The 25,167-nt window shown below is 39.2% G+C and overlaps 1 protein-coding gene and 1 pseudogene across 30 annotated transcripts in view; one reads left to right on the forward strand and one right to left on the reverse strand.

The window, feature by feature from the left end:
• SPATA6L (spermatogenesis associated 6 like) overlaps window positions 1-25,167 on the forward strand; it is a 157,602-nt gene that overhangs the window by 29,250 nt on the left and 103,185 nt on the right. For all 30 annotated transcript variants that reach the window (XR_008509664.2, XR_008509663.2, XR_008509668.2 and 27 more), the window contains 5 exons: window positions 1,919-2,043; window positions 14,285-14,362; window positions 17,934-18,173; window positions 21,020-21,122; window positions 24,606-24,640. Coding sequence is in view for 2 of the 30 variants with exons in the window: in XM_054519978.2 (XP_054375953.1) it covers window positions 1,919-2,043; window positions 14,285-14,362; window positions 17,934-18,173; window positions 21,020-21,122; window positions 24,606-24,640 (581 nt within the window). In the remaining 28 variants the exon portion in view is untranslated. The remainder of the gene's footprint in view (window positions 1-1,918; window positions 2,044-14,284; window positions 14,363-17,933; window positions 18,174-21,019; window positions 21,123-24,605; window positions 24,641-25,167) is intronic.
• Window positions 3,552-4,282, reverse strand: LOC100449647 (small ribosomal subunit protein eS6-like; annotated as a pseudogene).

Genomic DNA, 25,167 nt, shown 5'->3' on the forward strand with positions numbered 1-25,167 from the left:
TTTGGGTTGGGTTGCCACCTTCTGATAAGATGACATTTAAACCAAGCCTGTTATTCAATAGGAAGGAGCCAGCCATGCAGACCCAGAGAGGGAACCTTAGAGGGAGGAGAACAATAAGGCAAAACCGTTATGTGGAGTCGAGCTTGGCATGTTTGAGGGACAGCAAGAGGGTAAGGGATGACAGGGAATGATGATCAAGGGGGAGAATGGCAATAAATGAATTAGGAGAGATTATTAGAAGCCTGATTATATAGAGTCTTGAAGTCTAGGGTAAGGTGCTTAGATTTTATTCTAATGCGATGGGAAGGCCATTGGAAGGTTTTAAGCAGGAGAAAGGCACAGTCTGATGTATTTAAAACGTTGCAGTGTGTGGACAATGGATTTGAGTGCAGGAGAATGGAGGCAGGGAGATCAACTACGGCCATGGCAGTAATGCAGGAGAACATGCATGGTGGAAGTACATTGCTGAGGAGGGAACATCAATCCATTGTGGCTGGAGTGTGGCTGGGAGCGCACGAGTGGGAAGAAATGCTATTTATGATGAAAAATATAGAATAATTTCTTTTTGCACTTTGATTCTTTCCTCGGTAGGACTGAAACATGAATATTAAATGGAGTTAGTAGAAGGAAGAATTTAATACATCATATTATTTGATGTAAGGTCAATTATGTTCTACAGTTGATGTACTGAAAACAAAGCAACCCTCGTCAGAATTCTTCTCATAAGTAAAGTGGCAGCCACTAAATAGCAAAACTGCCTCATTGGCTACAGTTACTTTTTTGATGGTCCTCTGTGCGGGGACCACTCTCAGTCCAGATCACTTGTGTGGCACCTGCTGTGTGGTCAAGGATGATTCAGATGGTAGCTTTCTGTCCTTCGGCTCAGTAATTGTTCATCCCATTAGACAGTATCCCTTTTATGATACTGAAAATATCTGTAGTTAATATAATCAACTTACACAAGTCACTGTAAAAAATTAATATAATATTCTGGCTGTAATATAAAGGAAAAATGAAAGTGGTTTATAATAAAATGTATATGTTAATATGTAAGTGTCAAGCATAATGAAGCATTTAGATGGGACATGATTTTCAAAATATCAAACAGGTCTGGTAAAAGATCCAAACAAAACAAAATACAATTGTTCCTTGATTTACACAGTACTTGGAAAAATTCAGTGTATTTCCAAATTATGCAAAAAAAAAAGCTTTGTGTTTACATGTAACATAGTTACATAATTATTTTCAGTTACATAGTTAGTTAAGTTCTAGGCTCAGACAATTATAAAATAGTTTTTAGCCTGCAAGAATGTTTGCAGGATATTAGAAAGTCATTGGGGATGGGGGAGATTGTGTGATGTGCATGAGTGTCTTGAGCACTGCAGGACTCCCTCACACCTCTGGCTCCTGCCCCTGAAATATTTCCACAAATGTCCAAAATGTCCCTGGGGTTGGTACTCCTGCTGAGAACCATAGCTGTAGCTGTCATCTGGGCCCTTGGCATCCATGCATCACAGAACACATTGAACCCCAGTCTAAACTGTAAAGTTGTGTGAACAATGCTATGTCCACCTTGTTCCTGTTCTATCCTCAGTGCCTGGCTTAAGGTTTATCATTAGTAAAAATTTGTTGCAGGAAAAATTGGATGGATAGATGGAAAGATAGTTCTTCCTATTTGTTCTGTTTTGTAGAACATCTCTTTAGTCTTTTTTTCTCTGTTATGACTTTGGAAGCCTTTAAAAAATTATCCACGAGATAAAAAGTAGTAGAAATTAGTCTCCTCTTGAATAACACGTGCTAGGATCAATATGTCTATTTTTATCTGAGTGCCATCTCTGCCATCATTGCTTGAACTTTTATTTTGTTAAGCCTGGAGGTGTAAATACAGATATTTATCCTTTTTCTCTTTTCCTTCTAGTGTGGGATGAGTTGGCCTACTATGAAGAAAACACAAGAGATTTTCTTTTTCCAGAGCCCAAGCTGACACCTTCACACCCTAGGAGGTGTAGGGAGGTGCTCATGAAGACGGCTCTGGGTTTTCCAGTAAGTGATTCATGCTCATCTGGGCTTCTATTAGGAGAGAAATTCTTGGGACCTGAATGTTTTATTCCTGACAGGGTTTGATCTTTATCTTTGTTAGTACCCCTGCTGTTCTGTTTAGTAGCTCTGTTTAGATGCCCAACTCAAGGTACCAAATTATACTGATTTCCAGTATTGATCTGAGAGGTGGAAGTTTTATCTAATCAGGCTAAAATCATTGCCATATTTACATTGTCACATAGTTATAAAAGCCTCCTTTTGTTGCAGATTAACAGAAAGATTTGTTTGTTTAGTTATAGCTATTATGACTAAATAGAGTAGCAACAGTAGTTATGTTATCTTTATTTTGCGCTTTCAATTTTTTACATAAGATATTTTTCTCCCAACAATTCTCAAGTTAGCCAAGGCAGATATGGTCTCCATTTAACAGAGAGGAAACTGACAGAGGCTCGCAAATTGATATAACTGAAGGTTCTTGAAGGATATAGCAGATATTCCGTTGATAATTTAATTCTTTGGGGGGCATTATCTGAACCCAAATTCGGGATACTCATTTTGGTGTTGTCTTTGACGATTTCTATTCCCACAGCAACCCTGATGATTTTCTTGACTTTTACGTCACTTGAATGATCTCCATTTAAAAGGCCACACCTTTGAGAATTATAAAAAATATTTTGATACTCAGCTTTTCTCGTATTGCCCCATGAATTGCAATTACTATAATTTGTTATTGTTTCTACTTTGTTGAGAGTACTGTGCAGAATATATTTAATATAACAGTCAGGACCTCTGTTTCTATGAAGCTTATCATGACAGAGCTTCTAATACTTCAAACAGCAAACATTCATTAAAGGTTGTCCTAATCAGAATTCCTAATGACTATAACCCCAAGCCCTTCATTATCTTTGAGATTTTGATGAATTTCACTGAAACTATCTTTGTTTCTCCAAGATCTTCATGTATCATTTAAATCCATGGTACATGTGAGAAGCTTGCCTTTAATTATTTTATTTTGAGTTGTAGGGGTATTACCCTTCAGAAGCCAAAAGGGATTAAAAACTGATGAGAATCAGATAGGGGATACTCTGTTATATTAACTTTGGTTTGCCTAGTTCTCTGTTAAATAAAAGGCATCTACAAACACTGAGCTGGTATCCAGCCAAGTATCAAGATAAAAAGAAACAGACTTTCTTATATTTTCTTAAGTGTTATCTCTGTTTAACTTTATGGTCATAAATAGGAAAAATAACCTATAAGAGGTTGTATTTATAGTTATTTATAAATGCAGTTAGTCATTAGAGAAAGGGTTTTTTAAATGTGTGGAAACACCTGCATGCATTAGAGGTAAAGTATTCTTACAATTAAGTTAATCAAATTATATTTTAAACAATTTGTGAATAGATAGAGGGACTCAATTTCTCTCAACCATTCTGTAAAGCAAAATAAAACCAATTGCCATAGCAATGGTTTTTGGAGGGTGGGATCTGATCTTATTTGTTACTCAAAAAAATTTATTTTTGACTGGACTCAGAAGTAGAAGCTCGCAGAGAGGGCCGCCTGCACTGTTGGCGATCTATTCCCGGCATTTTTCTTTGGTCTCCTTCATTCTTTTGGCCAAAAGTTTAGCATAGTCTGCAGCCTCTCTCTTATTTCCCTTAGTAGTCTGTTTCTTCAGAGTAATATGCCAGAGTTTGTGTTACGGGACATGTGGAGTAATGAGACACTGAATCTTGGGTGCTTTGGTTCTAGGTTTCTTACCTACTTTGTTTAAGGGCTTTATTACAATATATTGGCAGATATCATCTTTTTTAGAGTGATTGAAAAGTGCAGATTCTGCTAGGTCTTTTGGGCCCCAGGCGACAAGGCACCATAGTGTCAGTCAGTCCGGGAATATCCTTCTCTCCTTTTTTAATGATAACCAAGTTGAGAATGGTCAGATTGGTGACCACATTGTGACCCTGAACAGATTTTCACTTTCTTTCTCTGATTCTTCTTGGTCTATAACAGGAATGCCCCTTCTCAGTAGCAGGTAGACATGGCCATGGGTCAAGACACTCTGCTTTATGGGGAAAACTTGTTTGTCTTTCCCACCGCTGATTTGGACCACATAACCCTCCCAGAGCATCTTAGTAGTAACTTCTGTGGCCATATGCTTCTCATAAAAAGTATGAAGTTTGCTTTCATCATCTACTTCAGTGAATTTCTGGCAGCCAGTGGCTGGAAAGGAAATATTCAGCTTCATCTCTTTTTTTGTTTGTTTGTTTTTGTTTTGATGTCTAACCAAGTAACTGTTAATGTATTTATTTGTATACAATAAAAGCATCATGAAAATTCTGTGTTGGGGATCACATCCATGTTGCTTTCACAAGTAAATAAGTATTATTCTGAACTGGAGAATATTAGTTATGTCCTGATTAATGCAATACATACTTCGTTTGGCAGGTATTTCCTCTGCTTTAATAGACAATTTCAGAAAGACATGTTAAGAGGGGAGAATCACACAATACTAAGGATCTGAGGGCCATAAACATCACATATGTTGAGTTTGCTTTTAGTTTTGTTTCCAGCAGCTCTTAACCAATGTCCCTGGCTGTAATCTAGGTGCTAGACACATTGCAAATCCTCAAAAGTGTTTAAGATGAAAGAGTAACACACTTAATTATTATTATTATTTTTTGAGATGAGTCTTGCTCTGTTGCCCAGGCTGGAGTGCAATGGAGCGATCTCAGCTCACTGCAAACTCCGCCTCCCAGATTCAAGCGATTATCCTGCCTCAGCTTCCTAAGTAGCTGGGATTACAGGCACTCACCACCATGCCTGGCTGATTTTTGTATTTTTAGTAGAGACGAGGTTTCCTCATGTTGGCCAGGCTGGTCTTGAACTCCTGACCTCAGATGATTCTCCTGCCTCGGCCTCCCAAAGTGCTGGGATTACAGGCGTGAGCCACCGTGCCCGGCCTTCAGCTTCATCTTGAAGCAGCTGATTGCCTTCGAGATACCACAAAAAAGAGCCATCACTTTGATAATAGCTGATGTTTCAGCCTGGCCAGCACAGTGAAACCTCATCTCTACTAAAAATACAAAAATTAGTTGAGCATGGTGGCGTACACCTGTAATCCCAGCTACTGAGATGCTGAGGCAGGAGGCAGAGGTCACAGTGAGCCAAGATCATGCCACTGCACTCCAGCCTGGGCAACATAGTGAGACTGCATCTCAAAAAAAAAAAAAAAAAACATAGCTGATGTTCACTGTGTGCTCGCTGTATACCAGGCACTGTGTTGAGCTCATTACATGGATTATCCTGTTCAGTCCTCCTTCACCTTGTGAGGTGACAGCTATTCTTTCCCCACTTTAATGGAGAGGGAAGCTGGTGTAAAGAGTTTCAGAAATGCACTCAGGGTCACAGAACTGGTGAGTGGTGGAGCAGGGATCCTCATGCTGGCCTGACTGGCTTCAGAGCCTGCACTCTTACTCACTGAATGATGCTAATTTTCTCATATTTATTTCAGCCCACTATCTGATTTCTTTTCATTAATATTGTAGGAAGTAAGAATGAATTACATATACGTGAGACAAATCATTCACTTTATTTTCTCCTAATTTATCAATTTATTAATAATTAGATTTATTTCCTCCACTAGCATGTGGCTTTTCTTTGTATTTCTGTATTTTGCTGTTTTATTTCACTTGATAATTAACAGTATTTTTTATTTCCTGGTGAGGTCAAGAATTTTTTTATTTTTGCAATATTATCTAGTCTCATCTATTAGATAATAGATAACATTACTGTCTCATCTATCAGATAATAGATAATATTACTGTCTCATCTATTAGATAATAGATAATAAAAGATAATAATGCTGTCTTCCTGTGAGGCAATGAGAAGATTGCACAATTATCTATTATCATGTTAGATTAAGACTGACTTTGTAGGGGAGGAGCCAGGATGGCCGAATAGGAATAGCTCCGATCTACAGCTCCCAGCATGAGTGACGCAGAAGACGGGTGATTTCTGCATTTCCATCTGAGGTACTGGGTTCATCTCAATAGGGAGTGCCAGACAGTGGGCGCAGGACAGTGGGTGCAACGCACCCTGCGCGAGCTGAAGCAGGGCGAGGCATTGCCTCACTCGGGAAGCTCAAGGGGTCAAGGAGTTCCCTTTCCTAATCAAAGAAAGGGGTGACAGACGGCACCTGGAAAATCAGGTCACTCCCACCCGAATACTGCGCTTTTCCGATGGGCTTAAAAAACGGCGCACCAGGAGATTATATCCCGCACCTGGCTCGGAGGGTCCTACGCCCGCGGAGTCTTGCTGATTGCTAGCACAGCAATCTGAGATCAAACTGCAAGGTGGCAGCGAGGCTGGGGGAGGGGCGCCCACCATTGCCCAGGCTTGCTTAGGTAAACAAAGCAGCCGGAAAGCTCAAACTGGGTGGAGCCCACCACAGCTCAAGGAGGCCTGCCTGCCTCTGTAGGCTTCACCTCTGGGGGCAGGGCACAGACAAACAGACAAAAAGACAGCAGTAACCTCTGCAGACTTAAATGTCCCTGTCTGACAGCTTTGAAGAGAGCAGTGGTTCTCCCAGCATGCAGCTGGAGATCTGAGAACGGGCAGACTGCCTCCTCAAGTGGGTCCCTGACCCCTGACCCCCGAGCAGCCTAACTGGGAGGCACCCCCCAGTAGGGGCAGACTGACACCTCACACGGCCGGATACTCCTCTGAGACAAAACTTCCAGAGGAACGATCAGACAGCAGCGTTCGCGATTCACGAAAATCCACTGTTCTGCAGACACCGCTGCTGATACCCACGCAAACAGGGTCTGGAGTGGACCTCTAGCAAACTCCATCAGAACTGCAGCTGAGGGTCCTGTCTGTTAGAAGGAAAACTCACAAACAGAAAGGACATCCACACCAAAAACCCATCTGTACATCACCATCATCAAAGACCAAAAGTAGATAAAACCACAAAGATGGGGAAAAAACAGAGCAGTAAAACCGGAAACTCTAAAAAGCAGAGCGCCTCTCCTCTTCCAAAGGAATGCAGTTCCTCACCAACAACGGAACAAAGCTGGACGGAGAATGACTTTGACAAATTGAGAGAAGGCTTCAGATGATCAAACTACTCCGAGCTACAGGAGGAAATTCAAACCAAAAGCAAAGAAGTTGAAAACTTTGAAAAAAATTTAGACGAATGTATAACTAGAATAACCAATACAGAGAAGTGCTTAAAGGAGCTGATGGAGCTGCAAGCCAAGGCTCGAGAACTACGTGAAGAATGCAGAAGCCTCAGGAGCCGATGCAATCAACTGGAAGAAAGGGTATCAGTGATGAAAGATGAAATGAATGGAATGAAGTGAGAAGGGAAATTTAGAGAAAAAAGAATAAAAAGAAACAAAGAAAGCCTCCAAGAAATATGGGACTATGTGAAAAGACCAAATCTATATCTGACTGGTGTACCTGAAAGTGACAGGGAGAATGGAACCAAGTTGGAAAACACTCTGCAGGATCTTATCCAAGAGAACTTCCCCAATCTAGCAAGGCAAGCCAACTTTCAGATTCAGGAAATACAGAGAACACCACAAAGATACTCCTCGAGAAGAGCAACTCCAAGACACATAGTTGTCAGATTCACCAAAGTTGAAATGAAGGAAAAAATGTTAAGGGCAGCCAGAGAGAAAGGTCAGGTTACCCACAAAGGGAAGCCCATCAGACTAACAGCGGATCTCTCGGCAGAAACTCTACAAGCCAGAAGAGGTGGGGGCCAATATTCGACATTCTTAAAGAAAAGAATTTTCAACCCAGAATTTCATATCCAGCCAAACTAAGCTTCATAAGTGAAGGAGAAATAAAATACTTTACAGACAAGCAAATGCTGAGAGATTTTGTCACCACCAGGCCTGCCCTAAAAGAGCTCCTGAAGGAAGCACTAAACATGGAAAGGAACAACCGGTACCAGCTGCTGCAAAATCATGCCAAAATGTAAAGACCATTGAGACTAGGAAGAAACTGCATCAACTAACGAGCAAAATAACCAGCTAACATCATAATGACAGGATCAAATTCACACATAACAATAGTAACTTTAAATGTAAATGGACTAAATGCTCCAATTAAAAGACACAGACTGGCAAATTGGATAAAGTGTCAAGACCCATCAGTGTGCTGTATTCAGGAAACCCATCTCACGTGCAGAGACACACATAGGCTCAAAATAAAAGGATGGAGGAAGATCTACCAAGCAAATGGAACACAAAAAAAGGCAGGGGTTGCAATCCTAGTCTCTGATAAAAGAGACTTTAAACCAACAAAGATCAAAAGAGACAAAGAAGGCCACTACATAATGGTAAAGGGATCAATTCAACAAGAAGAGCTAACTATCCTAAATATATATGCACCCAATACAGGAGCACCCAGATTCATAAAGCAAGTCCTGAGTGACCTAGAAAGAGACTTAGACTCCCACACAATAATAATGGGAGACTTTAACACCCCACTGTCAACATTAGACAGATCAACAAGACAGAAAGTTAACAAGGATACCCAGGAATTGAACTCAGCTCTGCACCAAGCAGACCTAATAGACATCTACAGAACTCTCCACCCCAAATCAACAGAATATACATTTTTTTCAACACCACACCACACCTATTCCAAAATTGACCACATAGTTGGAAGTAAAGCTCTCCTCAGCAAATGTAACAGAACAGAAATTATAACAAACTGTCTCTCAGACCACAGTGCAATCAAACTAGAACTCAGGATTAAGAAACTCACTCAAAACAGCTCAACTACATGGAAACTGAACAACCTGCTCCTGAATGACTACCGGGTACATAATGAAATGAAGGCAGAAATAAATATCTTCTTTGAAACCAATGAGAACAAAGACACAACATACCATAATCTCTTGGACACATTCAAAGCAGTGTGTAGAGGGAAATTTATAGCACTAAATACCCACAAGAGAAAGCAGGAAAGACCCAAAATTGACACCCTAACATCACAACTAAAAGAACTAGAAAAGCAAGAGCAAACACATTCAAAAGCTAGCAGAAGGCAAGAAATTACTAAAATCAGAGCAGAACTGAAGGAAATAGAGATACAAAAAACACTTCAAAAAATTAATGAAACCAGGAGCTGGTTTTTTGAAAGGATCGACAAAATTGATAGACTGCTAGCAAGACTAATAAAGAAAAAAGAGAGAAGAATCAAATAGACGCAATAAAAAATGATAAAGGGGATATCACCACCGATCCCACAGAAATACAAACTACCATCAGAGAATACTACAAACACCTCTACGCAAATAAACTAGAAAATCTAGAAGAAATGGATAAATTCCTCGACACATACACTCTCCCAAGACTAAACCAGGAAGAAGTTGAATCTCTGAATAGACCAATAACAGGATCTGAAATTGCGGCAATAATCAATAGCTTACCAACCAAAAAGAGTCCAGGACCAGATGGATTCACAGCCGAATTCTACCAGAGGTACAAGGAGGAACTGGTACCATTCCTTCTGAAACTATTCCAATCAATAGAAAAAGAGGGAATCCTCCCTAACTCATTTTATGAGGCCAGCATCATCCTGATACCAAAGCCGGGCAGAAACACAACCAAAAAAGAGAATTTTAGACCAATATCCTTGATGAACATCGATGCAAAAATCCTCAATAAAATACTGGCAAACCGAATCCAGCAGCACATCAAAAACTTATCCACCATGATCAAGTGGGCTTCATCCCTGGGATGCAAGGCTGGTTCAATATACGCAAATCAATAAATGTAATCCGTAACATAAACAGAACCAAAGACAAAAACCACGTGATTATCTCAATAGATGCAGAAAAGACCTTTGACAAAATTCAACAACACTTCATGCTAAAAACTCTCAATAAATTAGGTATTGATGGGACGTATCTCAAAATACTAAGAGCTATCTATGACAAACCCACAGCCAATATCATACTGAATGGGCAAAAACTGGAAGCATTCCCTTTGAAAACTGGCACAAGACAGGGATGCCCTCTCTCACCACTCCTATTCAACATAGTGTTGGAAGTTCTGGCCAGGGCAATTAGTCAGGAGAAGGAAATAGAGGGTATTCAATTAGGAAAAGAGGAAGTCAAATTGTCCCTGTTTGCAGATGACATGATTGTATATCTAGAAAACCCCATTGTCTCAGCCTAAAATCTCCTTAAGCTGATAAGCAACTTCAGCAAAGTCTCAGGATACAAAATCAATGTGCAAAAATCACAAGCATTCTTATACACCGATAACAGACAAACAGAGAGCCAAATCATGAGTGAACTCCCATTCACAATTGCTTCAAAGGGAATAAAATACCTAGAAATCCAACTTACAAGGGATGTGAAGGACCTCTTCAAGGAGAACTACAAACCACTGCTCAATGAAATAAAAGAGGACACAAACAAATGGAAGAACATTCCATGCTCATTGGTAGGAAGAATCAATATCATGAAAATGGCCATACTGCCCAAGGTAATTTATAGATTCAATGCCATCCCCATCAAGCTACCAATGACTTTCTTCACAGAATTGGAAAAAACTACTTTAAAATTCATATGGAACCAAAAAGGAGCCCGCATCGCCAAGTCAATCGTAAGCCAAAAGAACAAAGCTGGAGGCATCACGCTACCTGACTTCAAACTATACTACAAGGCTACAGTAACCAAAACAGCATGGTACTGGTACCAAAACAGAGATATAGATCAATGGAACAGAACAGAGCCCTCAGAAATAACACCGTATATCTACAACTATCTGATCTTTGACAAACCTGAGAAAAACAAGCAATGGGGAAAGGATTCCCTATTTAATAAATGGTGCTGGGAAAACTGGCTAGCCATATGTAGATAGCTGAAACTGGATCCCTTCCTTACACCTTATACAAAAATTAATTCAAGATGGATTAAAGACTTAAATGTTAGACCTAAAACCATAAAAACCCTAGAAGAAAACCTAGGCATTACCATTCAGGACATAGGCATGGGCAAGGACTTCATGTCTAAAACACCAAAAGCAATGGCAACAAAAGCCAAAATTGACAAATGGGATCTAATTAAACTCAAGAGCTTCTGCACAGCAAAAGAAACTACCATCAGAGTGAACAGGCAACCTACAAAATGGGAGAAAATTTTCGCAACCTGCTCATCTGATAAAGGGCTAATATCCACAATCTACAATGAACTCAAACAAATTTACAAGAAAAAAACAAACAACCCCATCAAAAAGTGGGCAAAGGACATGAACAGACACTTCTCAAAAGAAGACATTTATGCAGCCAAAAAACACATGAAAAAATGCTCACCATCACTGGCCATCAGAGAAATGGAAATCAAAACCACAATGAGATACAATCTCACACCAGTTAGAATGGCAATCATTAGAAAGTCAGGAAACCACAGGTGCTGGAGAGGATGTGGAGAAACAGGAACACTTTTACACTGTTGGTGGGACTGTAAACTAGTTCAACCATTGTGGAAGTCAGTGTGGTGATTCCTCAGGGATCTAGAACTAGAAATACCATTTGACCCAGCCATCCCATTACTGGGTATGTACCCAAAGGACTATAAATCATGCTGCTATAAAGACACATGCACACGTATGTTTAATGCGGCACTATTCACAATAGCAAAGACTTGGAACCAACGCAAATGTCCAACAATGATAGACTGGATTAAGAAAATGTGGCACATATACACCATGGAATACTATGCAGCCATTAAAAATGATGAGTTCATGTCCTTTGTAGGGACATGGATGAAATTGGAAATCATCATTCTCAGTAAACTATCGCAAGGACAAAAAACCAAACACCGCATGTTCTCACTCATAGGTGGGAACTGAACAATGAGAACAAATGGACACAGGAAGGGGAACATCACACTCTGGGGACTGTTGTGGGGTGGGGGGAGTGGGGAGGGATAGCATTAGGAGATATACCTAATGCTAAATGGTGAGTTAATGGGTGCAGCACACCAACATGGCACATGTATACATATGTAACTAACCTGCACATTGTGCACATGTACCCTAAAACTTAAAGTATAATAATAATAATAAAAAGACTGACTTTGTAAAGTGAGCATAAAAAGCATTTAAAAATTATTTTTATTTATGTATTATGTTATTTATTATGTGAAATCCTTTCGTTGACCAACCAGTATCACCATCATTCCATTGGTAAGGAGACTGGATGAGATATAGTCTCTGCATTTCAACTCTATAATGTTATGCTAAAAACAGCACGGTATTAAAAAGAAAATACATTCTTCTTTATTGTCTGTAAGTCATTGCAAGGAGTGGAGGTCATATAAGGTGAACAAAAGTGTGTTACAGAGTGTGGATTCCTTACCAGCAGGGGACTTCCTTCCTCCACTCCGGGCAAAGTGGATCAGGAATTTGAAAATCTATTAGGCAGTTGCATGTACAGTGGTTAAGTGTGGAATCAGATTGTCTGGGTTCATTCCCAGTTTTGTCATGAATGGCTATGAGACTTCGGGTAAGTTAATCTCTTTGTGCCTTAATTTACTCATCTGTAAAATGAGACTGTAATAGTACATCACTTACAGGATTATTGTGAGTGTTAGATGAGGTAATATATAGTGTTTAGCACAATACCTGGTATATGTATAGAAACCCTTAATAGTATTGGCACATGTAATAAGCATGCAGTAGTTGTTGGCTTCTTTTCTCTCGAGGGCTTCAGCTGGGGCAAACGCTGTTTTGGAAGGACCTTGAGTATAAGTTGTATAAATGAAAATGAAATATTAGAGACTGGAGGGAGAGACTACTGTGGGCTTACCTGGAGGAGTTAGAGTGAGATCAGACATTGAGAGATGGGTAAAATTTGGATGGAAAAGAAGAGAAGGAAGGTACCCTGAGGGCAAGAAGTAACTTGGCCAGGTGGTGTTCTCTGGGGGAGTGTAGAGCGGAGAGCTGATGCAGAGGGGCCACTGGTGAGTCGATGGGGTCAGATGGAGACAGTGTAATTTAGTCAGAACCAGGTCCTGTCCCTGTGGTGCCATTTATAAGCCTTGTAAATTTGGGAAAATTGGCTTAATGTCTCTTTAGGCCTGTTTTTTGGGGAAAGCAGTTGTATTTTAAAAATTATTATACAATAAAATTGATGCTTTTTTGGTCTACAGTTCTATGAATTTTAACACATGCATAGATTTGTAAAACCACTACTACGATCAGGATATAGAACAATCCCATCACTCCTAAAATCCCCCTCATGTTACCCCTTTATAGGCACACCCTCCCCCTTGCCCTAAGCACTAGTCTTTTCTCCATCACCGTAGTTTTGTTTTTTTGAGAATGTCACATAAATGGAATCATACAGTCTGTAACCTTTTGAGACTGGCTTTTCTTACTTAGGAGAATGCTGTTGAGATCCATCCATGTAGTTGCGTGTGTCATTCATTTGTTCCTTGTTATTACCGAGTAGTTTCCATTATGTAAATACACCACAGTTCATCTGTTCACCCATTAAGGATGTTTGTATTGTTTCTAGTTTTTGCCCATTTTTCAGTTTTATCATCTGTAAAACAGGATGATTGTAATAATTGTACCTACCCTATAGGATTATAAGAATTAAACAGGATAGGATATATATATATACACACACATATATAAAACACAATATTTTAGACAGTATGATACTAAGAACAAAAAATAGAAATGTCAAATCAATGAAACAAAATGAATTTGGAATTAGATCTAATGAATATAAATATCTGATATAAAATATAAAGCAAGTTTTTCAAAGCAGGTAGGTAGAGAGGAAGACTCTATTCATACCTCTCTCTAGGTAATCTCCTTCAATTCCATGGTGCAGTGTTTTAAATAGAGTAGCTAACATCATGGACACTGGAGCTGGAATGCCTGGGTTCAATTAATAGCTCTTATTACTAGATGGACATGTTACTTAAACTGTGTCTTAGTTGAGGAGATACTATTATAAAACCTGCTTCATGGGGTTGTGTTAGGATTAGATGAGGTAATATATATGAATTACTTAGGCCTGGCTCTGATACATAATATATATTACATAAATGTTTAGCTATTCTTATTACATATATATTTTAGATAATGTGTGTGGATTATACCATACAGAAGAGCAATTAGGTTCTTGTATGATTTCAAGTTAGAATGAGATGGCTAAAGAACTGCTTCTAGTAATTTTATTTGCTTTTTTAATGCTGTTTTATTTCTAGGGCATTGCTCCCAAAATAGAGTTTTCTACAAGGACAGCCATCAGAGAATGTGTGTTTCTGCATAGAAACAGATTTCTTGTAAGTACAATATAAATCCAGTGATAGAAATGACCGGATTTTTTTTTTCAAATTTAAGGAATTTTTGCCCAAACTCAGTTTATCAAGTTTACATGAAACTAAACAAGTAGAAACCTGCAAAGTTTTTACTAGGTTTGAATTTCTATAATTCAAACTGTTTGCTCAGCCAATCATATTAGAGTATGTTTGGTACATGTGTTTGGCAGCATGATGTAGCTGGAAGCAGGGAGATTCAGAAGCTAAAATTACAAATTTGATGTAAGTGAGCTAATTAGATTTTGTTATTGTTGTTCTATGACATTTACTTGTGATCTTATGAACAACAGTTTCCATCTTTCTTTTTTAAAAATTTAAAAATTTTAGGCTGGTCATGGTGGCACTTTGGGAGGCCGAGGCGGGTGGATCACCTGAGGTCAGGAGTTAGAGAACAGCCTGGGCAACATGGTGAAACCCCACCTCTACCAAAAATACTAAAATTAGCTGGGCATGGTGGTGTACGCCTGTAGTCCCAACTACGGGGGAGGCTGAGGCATGCAAATTACCTGAGCCTGGGAGGTCAAGGCTGCAGTGAGCCAAGATACCTCCACTGTACTCCAGCCTGGGTGACAGAGTGAGACTCCGTCTCAGAAAAAAATAATAATAAAATAAATAAATAAACAATAAAAATAAAATAAAAATTTAGAAATTTTAATTTTTTATGGATACATAGTACCTGTATATATTTATGGGGTACATGAGATATTTTGATATAGGCATACAGTGTGTAATAATCACATCAAGGTAAATGGTGTATCCATCACCTAAAACGTTTATCCTTTGAGTTACAAATAATCAAATTATATTCTTTTAGTTATTTTAAAATTTACAATTAAATTATTATCAACTATAGTCACCCTGTTGTTCTATCAAATACTAGATCTTATTCATTCTTTCTATTTTTTTTTTCTGTACTCTTTAACCATCCCCACTCCCCCTCAGCCCCCACGACCCTTCCCATCCTCTGGTATCCATCATTCTACTCTCTGTCTCCATGAGTTCAATTGTTTTAATTTTTAGCTCCCACAAATAAGTGAGAATATATAAAGTTTGTCTTTCTGTGCCTAGCTTATTTCACTTGATATAATGGCCTCAACTTCCATCCATGTTGTTGCAAGACATAAAAAATAGTGGCTGAATAGCACTCCATTGTGTGTATGTAATATAATTTCTTTATCCGTTCATCTGTTGATGAACACTTAGGTTGATTCCAAATCTTGGCTATTGTGAATAGTGCTGCAGTAAACATGGGGCCACCTTTCTTTTGCTGAGGCTGATGCTCAGATTGTATTCGTGGTCCATCTTTGGTAAGCGTGAAGAGTCTTAGGGCATCCATGTGTACTACCTCAATTTTACTCTCTTCTTCAGTCCTAGTGTCTGTCTCCCTCACTCCAATTTCTTTGTGTTTTGCTTTTACCTTATTGCATATAATGTTGTTGCCACTTAAAATCCTTTCTAGAACAAGATGGAGAAGGAATAAAGGTAGTTTGTGAAGCTTCTCCAAATACTTTGGGACAGGGTAGAGTAAAACCTGTAAGTGAAACAAAATGCTTATCCCAGATCTCATGTATGGTCCTAGAAAAGACCTTGAAAATGTGGGCTGTATGTTACAGAATACTTAATGAGAAAGAGGGGCCAATAATCTGTGCAAATCTATCAAAACTCTTAGCATAATAACTCATATAATGGGAGACCAATGATTAATTTTAAGGAAGGCATTATCTGCTTTTTAGTTTTGCCTTATTTATCCTCTCTTCTCTCCAATTTATTTGTGATGTGTTCATAGCAATTTTTCAGTGTTTCTTTCTCTTCCATTCCACCATTTTAATGCTGTTTTAACTTCCTAGGTCTTCCTTTCAGTGTTAACTTTTTAAACAAACAGTTTTATTGTTTTTTTTTCTTGAACTCCTGGCCTCAAGAGATCCTCTGCTTCAGTCTCCCAAAGTGTTGGGATTACAGGCATGAGCCACCACACTCAGTTTTTTTTTTTTCTTAAGACAAAAGTATCACTTTATTTTAGAAAATTAGAAAACAAAGATAAATAAGCAAAAAGGACCCAAAATTTAAAAAACCTGTCTCATTCTTGCCATTTAGAGATCAGCATTAATTTTTTTAGTATATTCTGTACACACATCACACTTTTAAAAAAGATTGAGATCACACTGCATTGCATATTATTTTGTACCCTTCTTTTTTTTACTTAATTTATCATACACATTTTCTCATGTCCTCAAGTATTCTTGTGCCAGACAATTTTTCATGGCTTCATGGTATTCCATTGTATGGAAGTACTATAATCTGTCTGGCCATTCATTTTCCTTTTGTTGAGCACTTAACTGATACATCAGCCAGGGTCCAGTCAGGAAACCACACCAAACTTGTGATTGTAACAGAAAGATTCAATTTTTAAAAATGGCTAAACAGGGGTTGAAAGAAAGACTGAAAGATAAAAGGGGAACACTGAAATGACAGAGTAACTGCAGGAAGCAGCTTCCACCCCTAGGGCTGGGGAAACAAAGGGAAGATGTTGGGTCAGCAAGAACACATAAGCTTAAAGAAGAAACTGAACAGAAATGGGACCCAGACCTCTGGAGAAGGGCTGCTTTCCTGGATGCTTCTTCAGGAATTCGAAGGTGGGACTCTGATGAGCTGGAACTCAGATCTCAAAGGAGGGGCACTGCTCACTGCTGGTGCCATAGGAGCTTGGAGGAAGGTTCCTGTGGGTCTAGACTCAAATCTGAACAGGGGGCTCTGGCCAGCTGCTGCTGATATGTCTGGAGGGGTGCAATGGGGCTAGTCCTGGCATAATAGGGGAAAGGCTATAATCTGGAGCCATTTGCAGCTGTTAAGGCGAAGAATGGTTGCAGAAATGATGCTACTAGGAATAGAATGCAAAACTGGAAGTAGCCAGTCACTGTATCTCCTCCAGCCTTGCACTTTCCCTAGCACCTTCCAGTGGCAGAGCCTACAGAGACCAGCTGGAAAAGCAAAAAAGGGAGTTTGCAGAGCCTACAGAAACCAGCTGGAAAAGCAAAAAAGGGAGTTTGTAGAGTCCCTGGACCAGTATTATATAGCTGAGATGGATTTGCAACTGAGCGCAATTGCTTACTCACCAATACAGTTGGTTTCTAACTTTTAAACTATCATAAGCATTTTTGTAGCTATACATATAGCCATAGTTATTTCCTTATAATACATTCCTGGAAGTGAAATTGCTAGACCCCTCTATGTGTCAAATTCTCTATTGTCTGTCTATTGGAGGTGTCTGACACTTTCTAACTTCCCCCTATAATAAATAAATCTCACTGTTAATTAGTTGAATACATTATACTAGCAAGTTATAAATACTACTGATGTTAAACTGAACAGGAAAAAAGTTAGAGAAAAGTCCTTTCTTAAGTTTATGTTTTATAAATCTGAGGTGTGCTATTTTTGACCTTAATTTTTAAAAATTTAATTAAATAGTTATATTCTGATTGAATTTTCTTCTTTTCTTTCTTTATTTAAAAAAATATTCTTTTTTTGTTTATTTCAGGAAGAAAGACATAAGTCACAAAGGCCTTTATCTACATCACATGAACCAATATTTCCCTTAAATACTATAAAGAAGAAACTAAAGGAGAATAATCTCAACAGACTGCCCAAAGGCATGCAAGCCCGGGCGCCCTCTCCATATTCTACCAGGCATTTCTTCCAGGACCAGCCAGCTCAGCTGAATCTTGGAAATAATTTCAAAATCTCTGGAGGAAGCAAGCCTCCATTTGTTATTAGACACGTGAGCCTAAAATTATTTTTTAGAGTATTTTGCAATAGTGAGGATATGGATGAGGGTGGAATAAAGGAAGGTTGAGCTATAACAACAAATGAATAATATTAAATAAAAAGGTACTTCAAATTGAATAATAATTGTGATTAAATTATGTTCATTTCCTAGATCATTGTCAGGAAACCCCTAGAAAGGTACCTTATACAGGGGACTTGCTCTGTAAATGTCAGCCATCCCTATTTTTAATTTTTGAAAATTAGTAACAGAGTATAATGGCAACACATGATAACTTGCCATTATCTTGAAGAGTCAATGAACTGACAGAGGTTGAAAATGCGTAATGAAGGTTGGCATGCACTCTGTATCAATCCAAAACTAAAGCTTCATCAGTTTTAAAGAAAACCACATGAGTTTTATTAATGAGATTGGTGCTTAGTGGCCATATGTTGAAGAGCCAGAAAAGCTTTGTTTGCAGGAAGAAGCAGTGTTGTGCGATACTCAAAGCCCTTAATTAAAGTCATCTTAGATTTTGTCCTCAGGTAGTGGTAGGCAAATTTAGTCACACTACTTCTCTTACTCTCTTTCTATATATATATATATATATATATATATTTTTTTTTTTTTTTTTTTTTTTTTTGAGACAGAGTCTTGCACTGTCGCCTAGGCTGGAGTGCAGAGACACAATCTCGGCTTACTGCAACCTCTGCCTTCCGTGTTCTAGCGATTCTCCTGCCTCAGCCGCCTGAGTAGCTGGGATTACAGGTGCCCACCACCACACCCGTCTAATTTTTGTACTTTTAGTAAAGACAGGGTTTCACCATGTTGGTCAGGCTGGTCTCGAACTCCTGACCTCAGGTGATCCACCCACATCGGCCTCCCAAAGTGCTGGGATTACAGGCATGAGCCACTGCACCTGGCCTACAATTTTTTTGCTACTATAAAAGTAATGGAAAACATAGAAAAGTTCAAGAAAAAAATTATCCATTGGGTCACCAGCATAATAAAATCATTGTTTGATTTAATTTGACGCAACTTCTCTGCCTTATGCTTGCATTCATAGGCTTTATTTTTTCCACAAAGTTGTAATTATACTGTATATACAGATTAGTTTTCCTATACATTCCAATTAACATTACATTAAAAGAATTTCTTGTATTATTTTGTAGTCTACGTGAACACCAGTTCGTGTTCTAATTAATGACTTATTCTCCAGAATGTTAACTATTGATAGTATCATTAAGTTGATATTTTGATTTAAAGTCATCAGTGGTGATGCTTGTGTATTAGGCAGAGACTGTGAAGTGTAGTAAATCTCGAAGTGAAGATGCTGCTGAGATAACTGTATGTAGAATTGGTTTGTAGGTAAAACAGAGCTGTTTGGCTAGAAACTTCAGAACAGCTATCTACAAAAAGTACACAACAGCTGTTGTCTTGGTGGCCTGGGTAATGACATCTGGCAAAAATCTAACAACCAATCTTTAAACATGTAGCCATAAAAATATCGAATTGACTTCATTTATTTCATTTCATTGAAAATATATCTGATTTACTTCATTTGATATAAATTATTGTAAAATACAACTTTAGTGCATGCCATTGTGAACTAAGTAATCTTAAAATCTTGGTAGATTTCTTAGGGGATTAAAACTTGCTTGATACTTATTTTATTTAACAAATTCTTATACAGCTTTTCCTATGAGCCAAAGTCTTTTATCAGTGATTTTACATATTTAATTTTTTTATTTAGTCAGATTTTCTGATGATATGTGATGTTTCCTTAAGTAGAAGCATTAAAATTTAGAAAACCTGATGTTATAAAGACTGTAAATTCAAGTCAATATATTAAAGTAGAATGAAAAGTAACATTATAACCTGCCTTATTAAAATGTTAAAAAACAGAAAGTAAAAAAAAAATTAGCAACTCTATATTGTAGCTATTTGGAAGAGTCCGTAGTTCAAGTATTTTGACCTGTTTGCAGATCATGTTACCCAATTTTTCCTTAGGAAAATATGGTCAGTCACCATAGATAAATAACATAGTAATATAGTTGCTATTATTATTATTATTTATTATTATTATTTTTGAGACAGAGTTTCACTCTTGTTGCCCAGGCTGGAGTGCAATGGCATGATCTTGGCTCACCGCAATCTCCGCCTCCTGGGTTCAAGCAATTCTCCTGCCTCAGCCTCCAGAGTAGCTGGGATTACAGGCATGCGCCACGACGCCCAGCTAATTTTTGTATTTTTAGTAGAGATGGGGTTTTTCCATGCTGGTCAGGCTGGTCTCGAACTCCCGACCTCAGGTGATCCGCCCTCCTCAGCCTCCCAAAGTGGTGGAATTACAGGCGTGAGCCACTGCACCCGGCCTAGCTATCATTATTCTTTTTTCAAAAATGTAGACACTCGGACCAGAGAGGAATGTGGAAAGTAGAAATGTCATCTTATGGGAATCCCTTGCTGTCAGTGAGGACCCCACTTAGGCCAGCACTACTCATACTGTTTAAGGAATGTGAAACGTTGTCCTATTTTATGAGATTGTGAAATAAAGCTTTACTTGCTCACTTTCTGTGCAGGATCCTTACCAGTTGTTGGAATATAATTTGTGTCTAACTTTAGTTCTTTATGCTAATGTTTAGCCTATGTCCTCATGTTCTAGCCTCAATGAAGGACAAACAGTTTCTCCTTTTAGGTGTAACATGTGACAGACTTGGAGACTGTGATCTAGGTGGTTTTCCAGCCTTCTTTTTCCAACCTGTGTAATTAGTGATTGAGGGGGAGACAGGCATTCCAGTAACGAGGGGAGGGTACTAGAAGCTATAGTGGATTCTAGTCTTATTTCTTTCCTTTACTTTCAGGTGGACAGTGCAAAGCCCTTTGGTGAGAATATTTCAGAGCATCATTTGAGGAGGTCTAGAAGAAAATCTAAGTTTTCAGACTTTCCGTTTCCAACGAGAAGAGGTACTCGAGTTTCTTGTTCCTCCTGTACGTTTCCCTATGGCAACAAATGTGTCCTGTGTATACTCTTTCATTCTAACGAATCACAGGTTATGTTTGGAACTGTGGGTCTAATTCTCAAGTACTCTTCAGCTGTGGAATTTCTAGGGCGGTGTTCCCACGAAGCAGAGTCAGCTGAGAAGCATCTGTCTGAGAGTTCCCCTTGCCGTTGAAGGGGGCCATTCTGACCGGCGTGCTGAGTGTGCTGTGGTTGCAGTTGTTCCCTGGCTGTTCCCTGGGAACTCTGGGAAAGCAGAGTGCAACTTGTCCTGCTGTGAACCCCTTGCAAAGTCACCATTGATGCCTAACAAATAAGGCTTTCCATTTTTCTGGATGGGAAAAAACAGGAGATTGATGGTGATCAGGAGATGTAACATTTGCTTTACAAGATTTCATGTCAGCCAGGTGGGAAGCCAACTCTATCTGAAGCAGTTAGATGAAGGCAGAGTGTTCTTAAACCTTTAGATTTCAGGCCCTTTTGCATTCTTAAATATTATTAAGGAGCCCAAAGAGCTTTTCTTGATGTGGATAATATCAGTAGTTAGCATGTTAGAAATTAAAACTGATACATTTTTAAAATATAAGAATAGACTACGGCTGGGTACAGTGACTCACACCTGTAATCCCAGCACTTTGGGAGGCCGAGGCGGGCAGATACCTGAGGTTGGGAGTTTGAGACTAGCCTGACCAACATGGAGAAATCCCACCTCTACTAAAAATACAAAATTAGCTGGTCGTGGTGGCACATGCCTGTAACCCCAGCTACTCAGGAGGCTGAGGCAGGAGAATCGCTTGAACCTGGGAGGCAGAGGTTGTGGTTAGCTGAGATTGTGCCATTGCACTTCAGCCTGGGCAACAAGAGTGAAACTCTGACTAAAAAAAAAAAAAAAAAAATAGACTAGCACACATTCCATTAACCATCATGATGGTGATGTCATGACATCATTGTAGCTTTTGGAAAACTCCATTGTGCAGTGGTGAGAGAATGGGAATGAAACAGGCAAATCATGTCTTAGTATTATTATGAAAACAGTTTGACCTTGCAGATCTCCTGAAAGGTCTTGGGGACCCCTGGGGGAGATCCCTGGACCACACATTGAGAGTCACTGGGTTAAGGAATCCCTTGTAGGCTTTTGACTGAAATCCATGAATCATGCCAGTAGTGAAGGTCGTGTCGGTGAAGATCAGTCATTCCTGAACTTAATCAAAATTCTTAGGCTGGAAAGGAATGGTGGTGGTCCATTCTCTTGCCTGCTGGTAGTACTGGACTTTCCATCTATTGCCATCCCTGACAATAGAGATCTTTATCTTAGGCTTAAAGGTTTACACTTCAAAGGGGCTACTTTTAAGTCTCTTATGGTAACTTAAGCCAGTGTTCTTAGACTGTGGTAGCTGTTTGACAGCAGCTGGCCAAGGACAGAGTACAGAGTTTGAAGCAGAATGTGCTTCATCACCTCTGACATTTAAGTTCTTTGAATTGAAAATCACTCGTGTAGCGTATAAAGCAGCGTTGTCTTCCCTACTGCAGTGAAATCAGGCAACAGCAAATGTCCTTTCCTGAGGAGGACAAGTTGGGTTTAATGCAGGCTCTATTATGATGGGACTCACATATCACATTGGTCTCAGCCTTTGTCTTTTCTTAATCCTGGCAGGTGGAGAACTAAGGTTCCAGAGAGGTTACAATGTGTGTAAAGGTCACATACCAAGTTTTTGGCATACCTACATTTAGAGAAGACATTCAGACCTCTGGGCTCAGATCTTTGGAATCCCTGTAGCTTTCAAGCCAGACCTTTGCTTAGGTCACCTCTCAGTTCATTCATCCAGGCCTAAGGTAGAACACAGCAGTGCTTCTCAAACTTGAATGTGCATTTGAATCACCTGGGGCTCTTGTTAAACTGCAGATTCTGATTCAATAGGGCTGGGGTGGAGCTTAGGATTCTCCTTTTCTAACAAGCTTCCAGGTGATACGAATGCTGCTGGTCTATGGACTGCACTTTGAGAAGCAAGGGAATGGTGGCAGGCCCCCCCTGTGAAAGGAAGGGCTCAAAACCGGTAGGAAGGAGTTTATGAAGCCGCAGGAGGAAGGAGGTTATGAGGCCAGAGATTATGAGGCCACAGGGGAAGGAGGTTATGAGAAGGAGGTTATGAGGCCACAGGGCAGGTTTATGGCTATAGCTGAAAGGGCCTTAGCATTGCTGAATCCTGCCCAGCTGGGGGTGGGAGAGAAGAAAGCTCCTGGGACAAGGTGGCACACACATATGTATATGCCCGAAGGATATGAAAATAGCCTGGCTTTAAAAATCTCTTTTTATATCTACCGGTGACATGGGGAGGGGGATCAGCAGTCCAGAAAAAGTCCCTTGTCATTGCCTGAGCCCTGGCCACACTGGGGGAAGCCATGGTGACCTTAGAATTGTCTTACAAATACTCATTTTAAAAACATTTTTTAATCAACCTGGAAAAATCCAACCTAGTCTTCACTTTCTCTCTGTGTCTTTACTATCTCATTTCCTAGTCATCCTTGCCATACTTCGGCATTAGGTCTGCTTGCCTATCATGATCATTTATGGTCATAATAGTGGTTTCCATTTTTGCTATGTTCTATATTTCTCCAAGCTTTTATGTATTTGTTGTCTCAATTTAACATTTGTGTCTACCTTGGACAAATATATTCAAGAGCTCCTTCATAAATGGGATTCCATGAAAACCAAAGAAAATGTCAGAGGAGATAGAGTTTTTAAATTTTATATTAGACACACAGTACTTTCTTTTAGGTTCTGGGCTTCTGCTCAAATACGAGTTTTTCAGGCTGCTTAAGGGCTATTGAACTTACTCATTCACTTTAGACTTGCTTTACCCTTCCCCCTTCCATATGTGCTGTCATTGAAAACAAAATGTCCAGAGGCTCACACCTGTAATCCCAGGACTTTGGGAGGCCGAGGCGGGTAGATCACCTGAGGTCAGGAGTTCGAGACCAGCCTGGCCAACATAGTGAAACCCCATCTCTACTAAAAATACGAAAAATTGGCCGGGCATGGTGGCGGGCATCTGTAATCCCAGCTACTCGGGAGGCTGAGGCAGAGAATCACTTGAACCTGGGAGGCGGAGATTGCAGTGAGCTGAGATTGTGCCATTGCACTCCAGCCCGGGTGACAGTGTGAGACTCCATCTCAAAAAAAAAAAAAAAAAAAGAAAACCTGACTGTTGACCTCAAAAAGACAAAAACAAAAAACAAAACAAAGCAAAAAAAACCCCACAACCCAGAGAATTGAAGTGGCTCAAGGGAGACTTAAAAGTGATAGTGTAACTTACAAGGGAGCATTTAAGTTTTTAAATAATTAATTCATTGTCTAAAATTTTTGTACTGCTGTAGAATAAATATAATGGCAGTTTTAAGGCTAAATGGTAATAATGAGTCATTGAAACGCCTGTTCCTCTTTCTTCTAGCTTCTTCTCTTGACAGCCTTGCAGCTAACGTAAAGGTAATTTTAGAAGTAGAATTTGTAAAATGATTTACTTCCAGATATCTTATGTCAATTATTGTGCTTTTTCCAATCAGTGGTGGATATTTCTAGTTAGTCTGCTTAGGTGGAATTGCTGTAGTTTAGTGTTTGTATGAAGATGTGCCTAGACTCCATGTTATACTTTGCTTAGGGGTTAGTTGGTTTGCGCCCCTCATATAAGTAGGATGAATCACCAAGGAGGGTGTATGTAGACCCAATACCTACTTTATTGGTAGTGATTTTCATTGCTTTTTCTCTAATCAAATAATTTTGTACATTGAGGTGGTAAATCACTTGTTCTTGAAGTTTGATTGGTTTGTCAAAGTGAAGGCTCAAACTTCTGTGTAACAACATGAGAATAGATTTATGCAAAGAAAATGGAATATACTATGCTTCTTATGCCATAGCACTTAAATATTGTGTTAAAGTTATATTTTTCCCAGACCAATAATCTCTAGTCCTCAGAAATCAAAGTTCAGAGCATGAGTTTATTTTGGTTTGTTAAT

This window comes from Pongo abelii, chromosome 13 (assembly GCF_028885655.2).
Source record: "Pongo abelii isolate AG06213 chromosome 13, NHGRI_mPonAbe1-v2.0_pri, whole genome shotgun sequence".
Classification (NCBI taxonomy): domain Eukaryota; kingdom Metazoa; phylum Chordata; class Mammalia; order Primates; family Hominidae; genus Pongo; species Pongo abelii.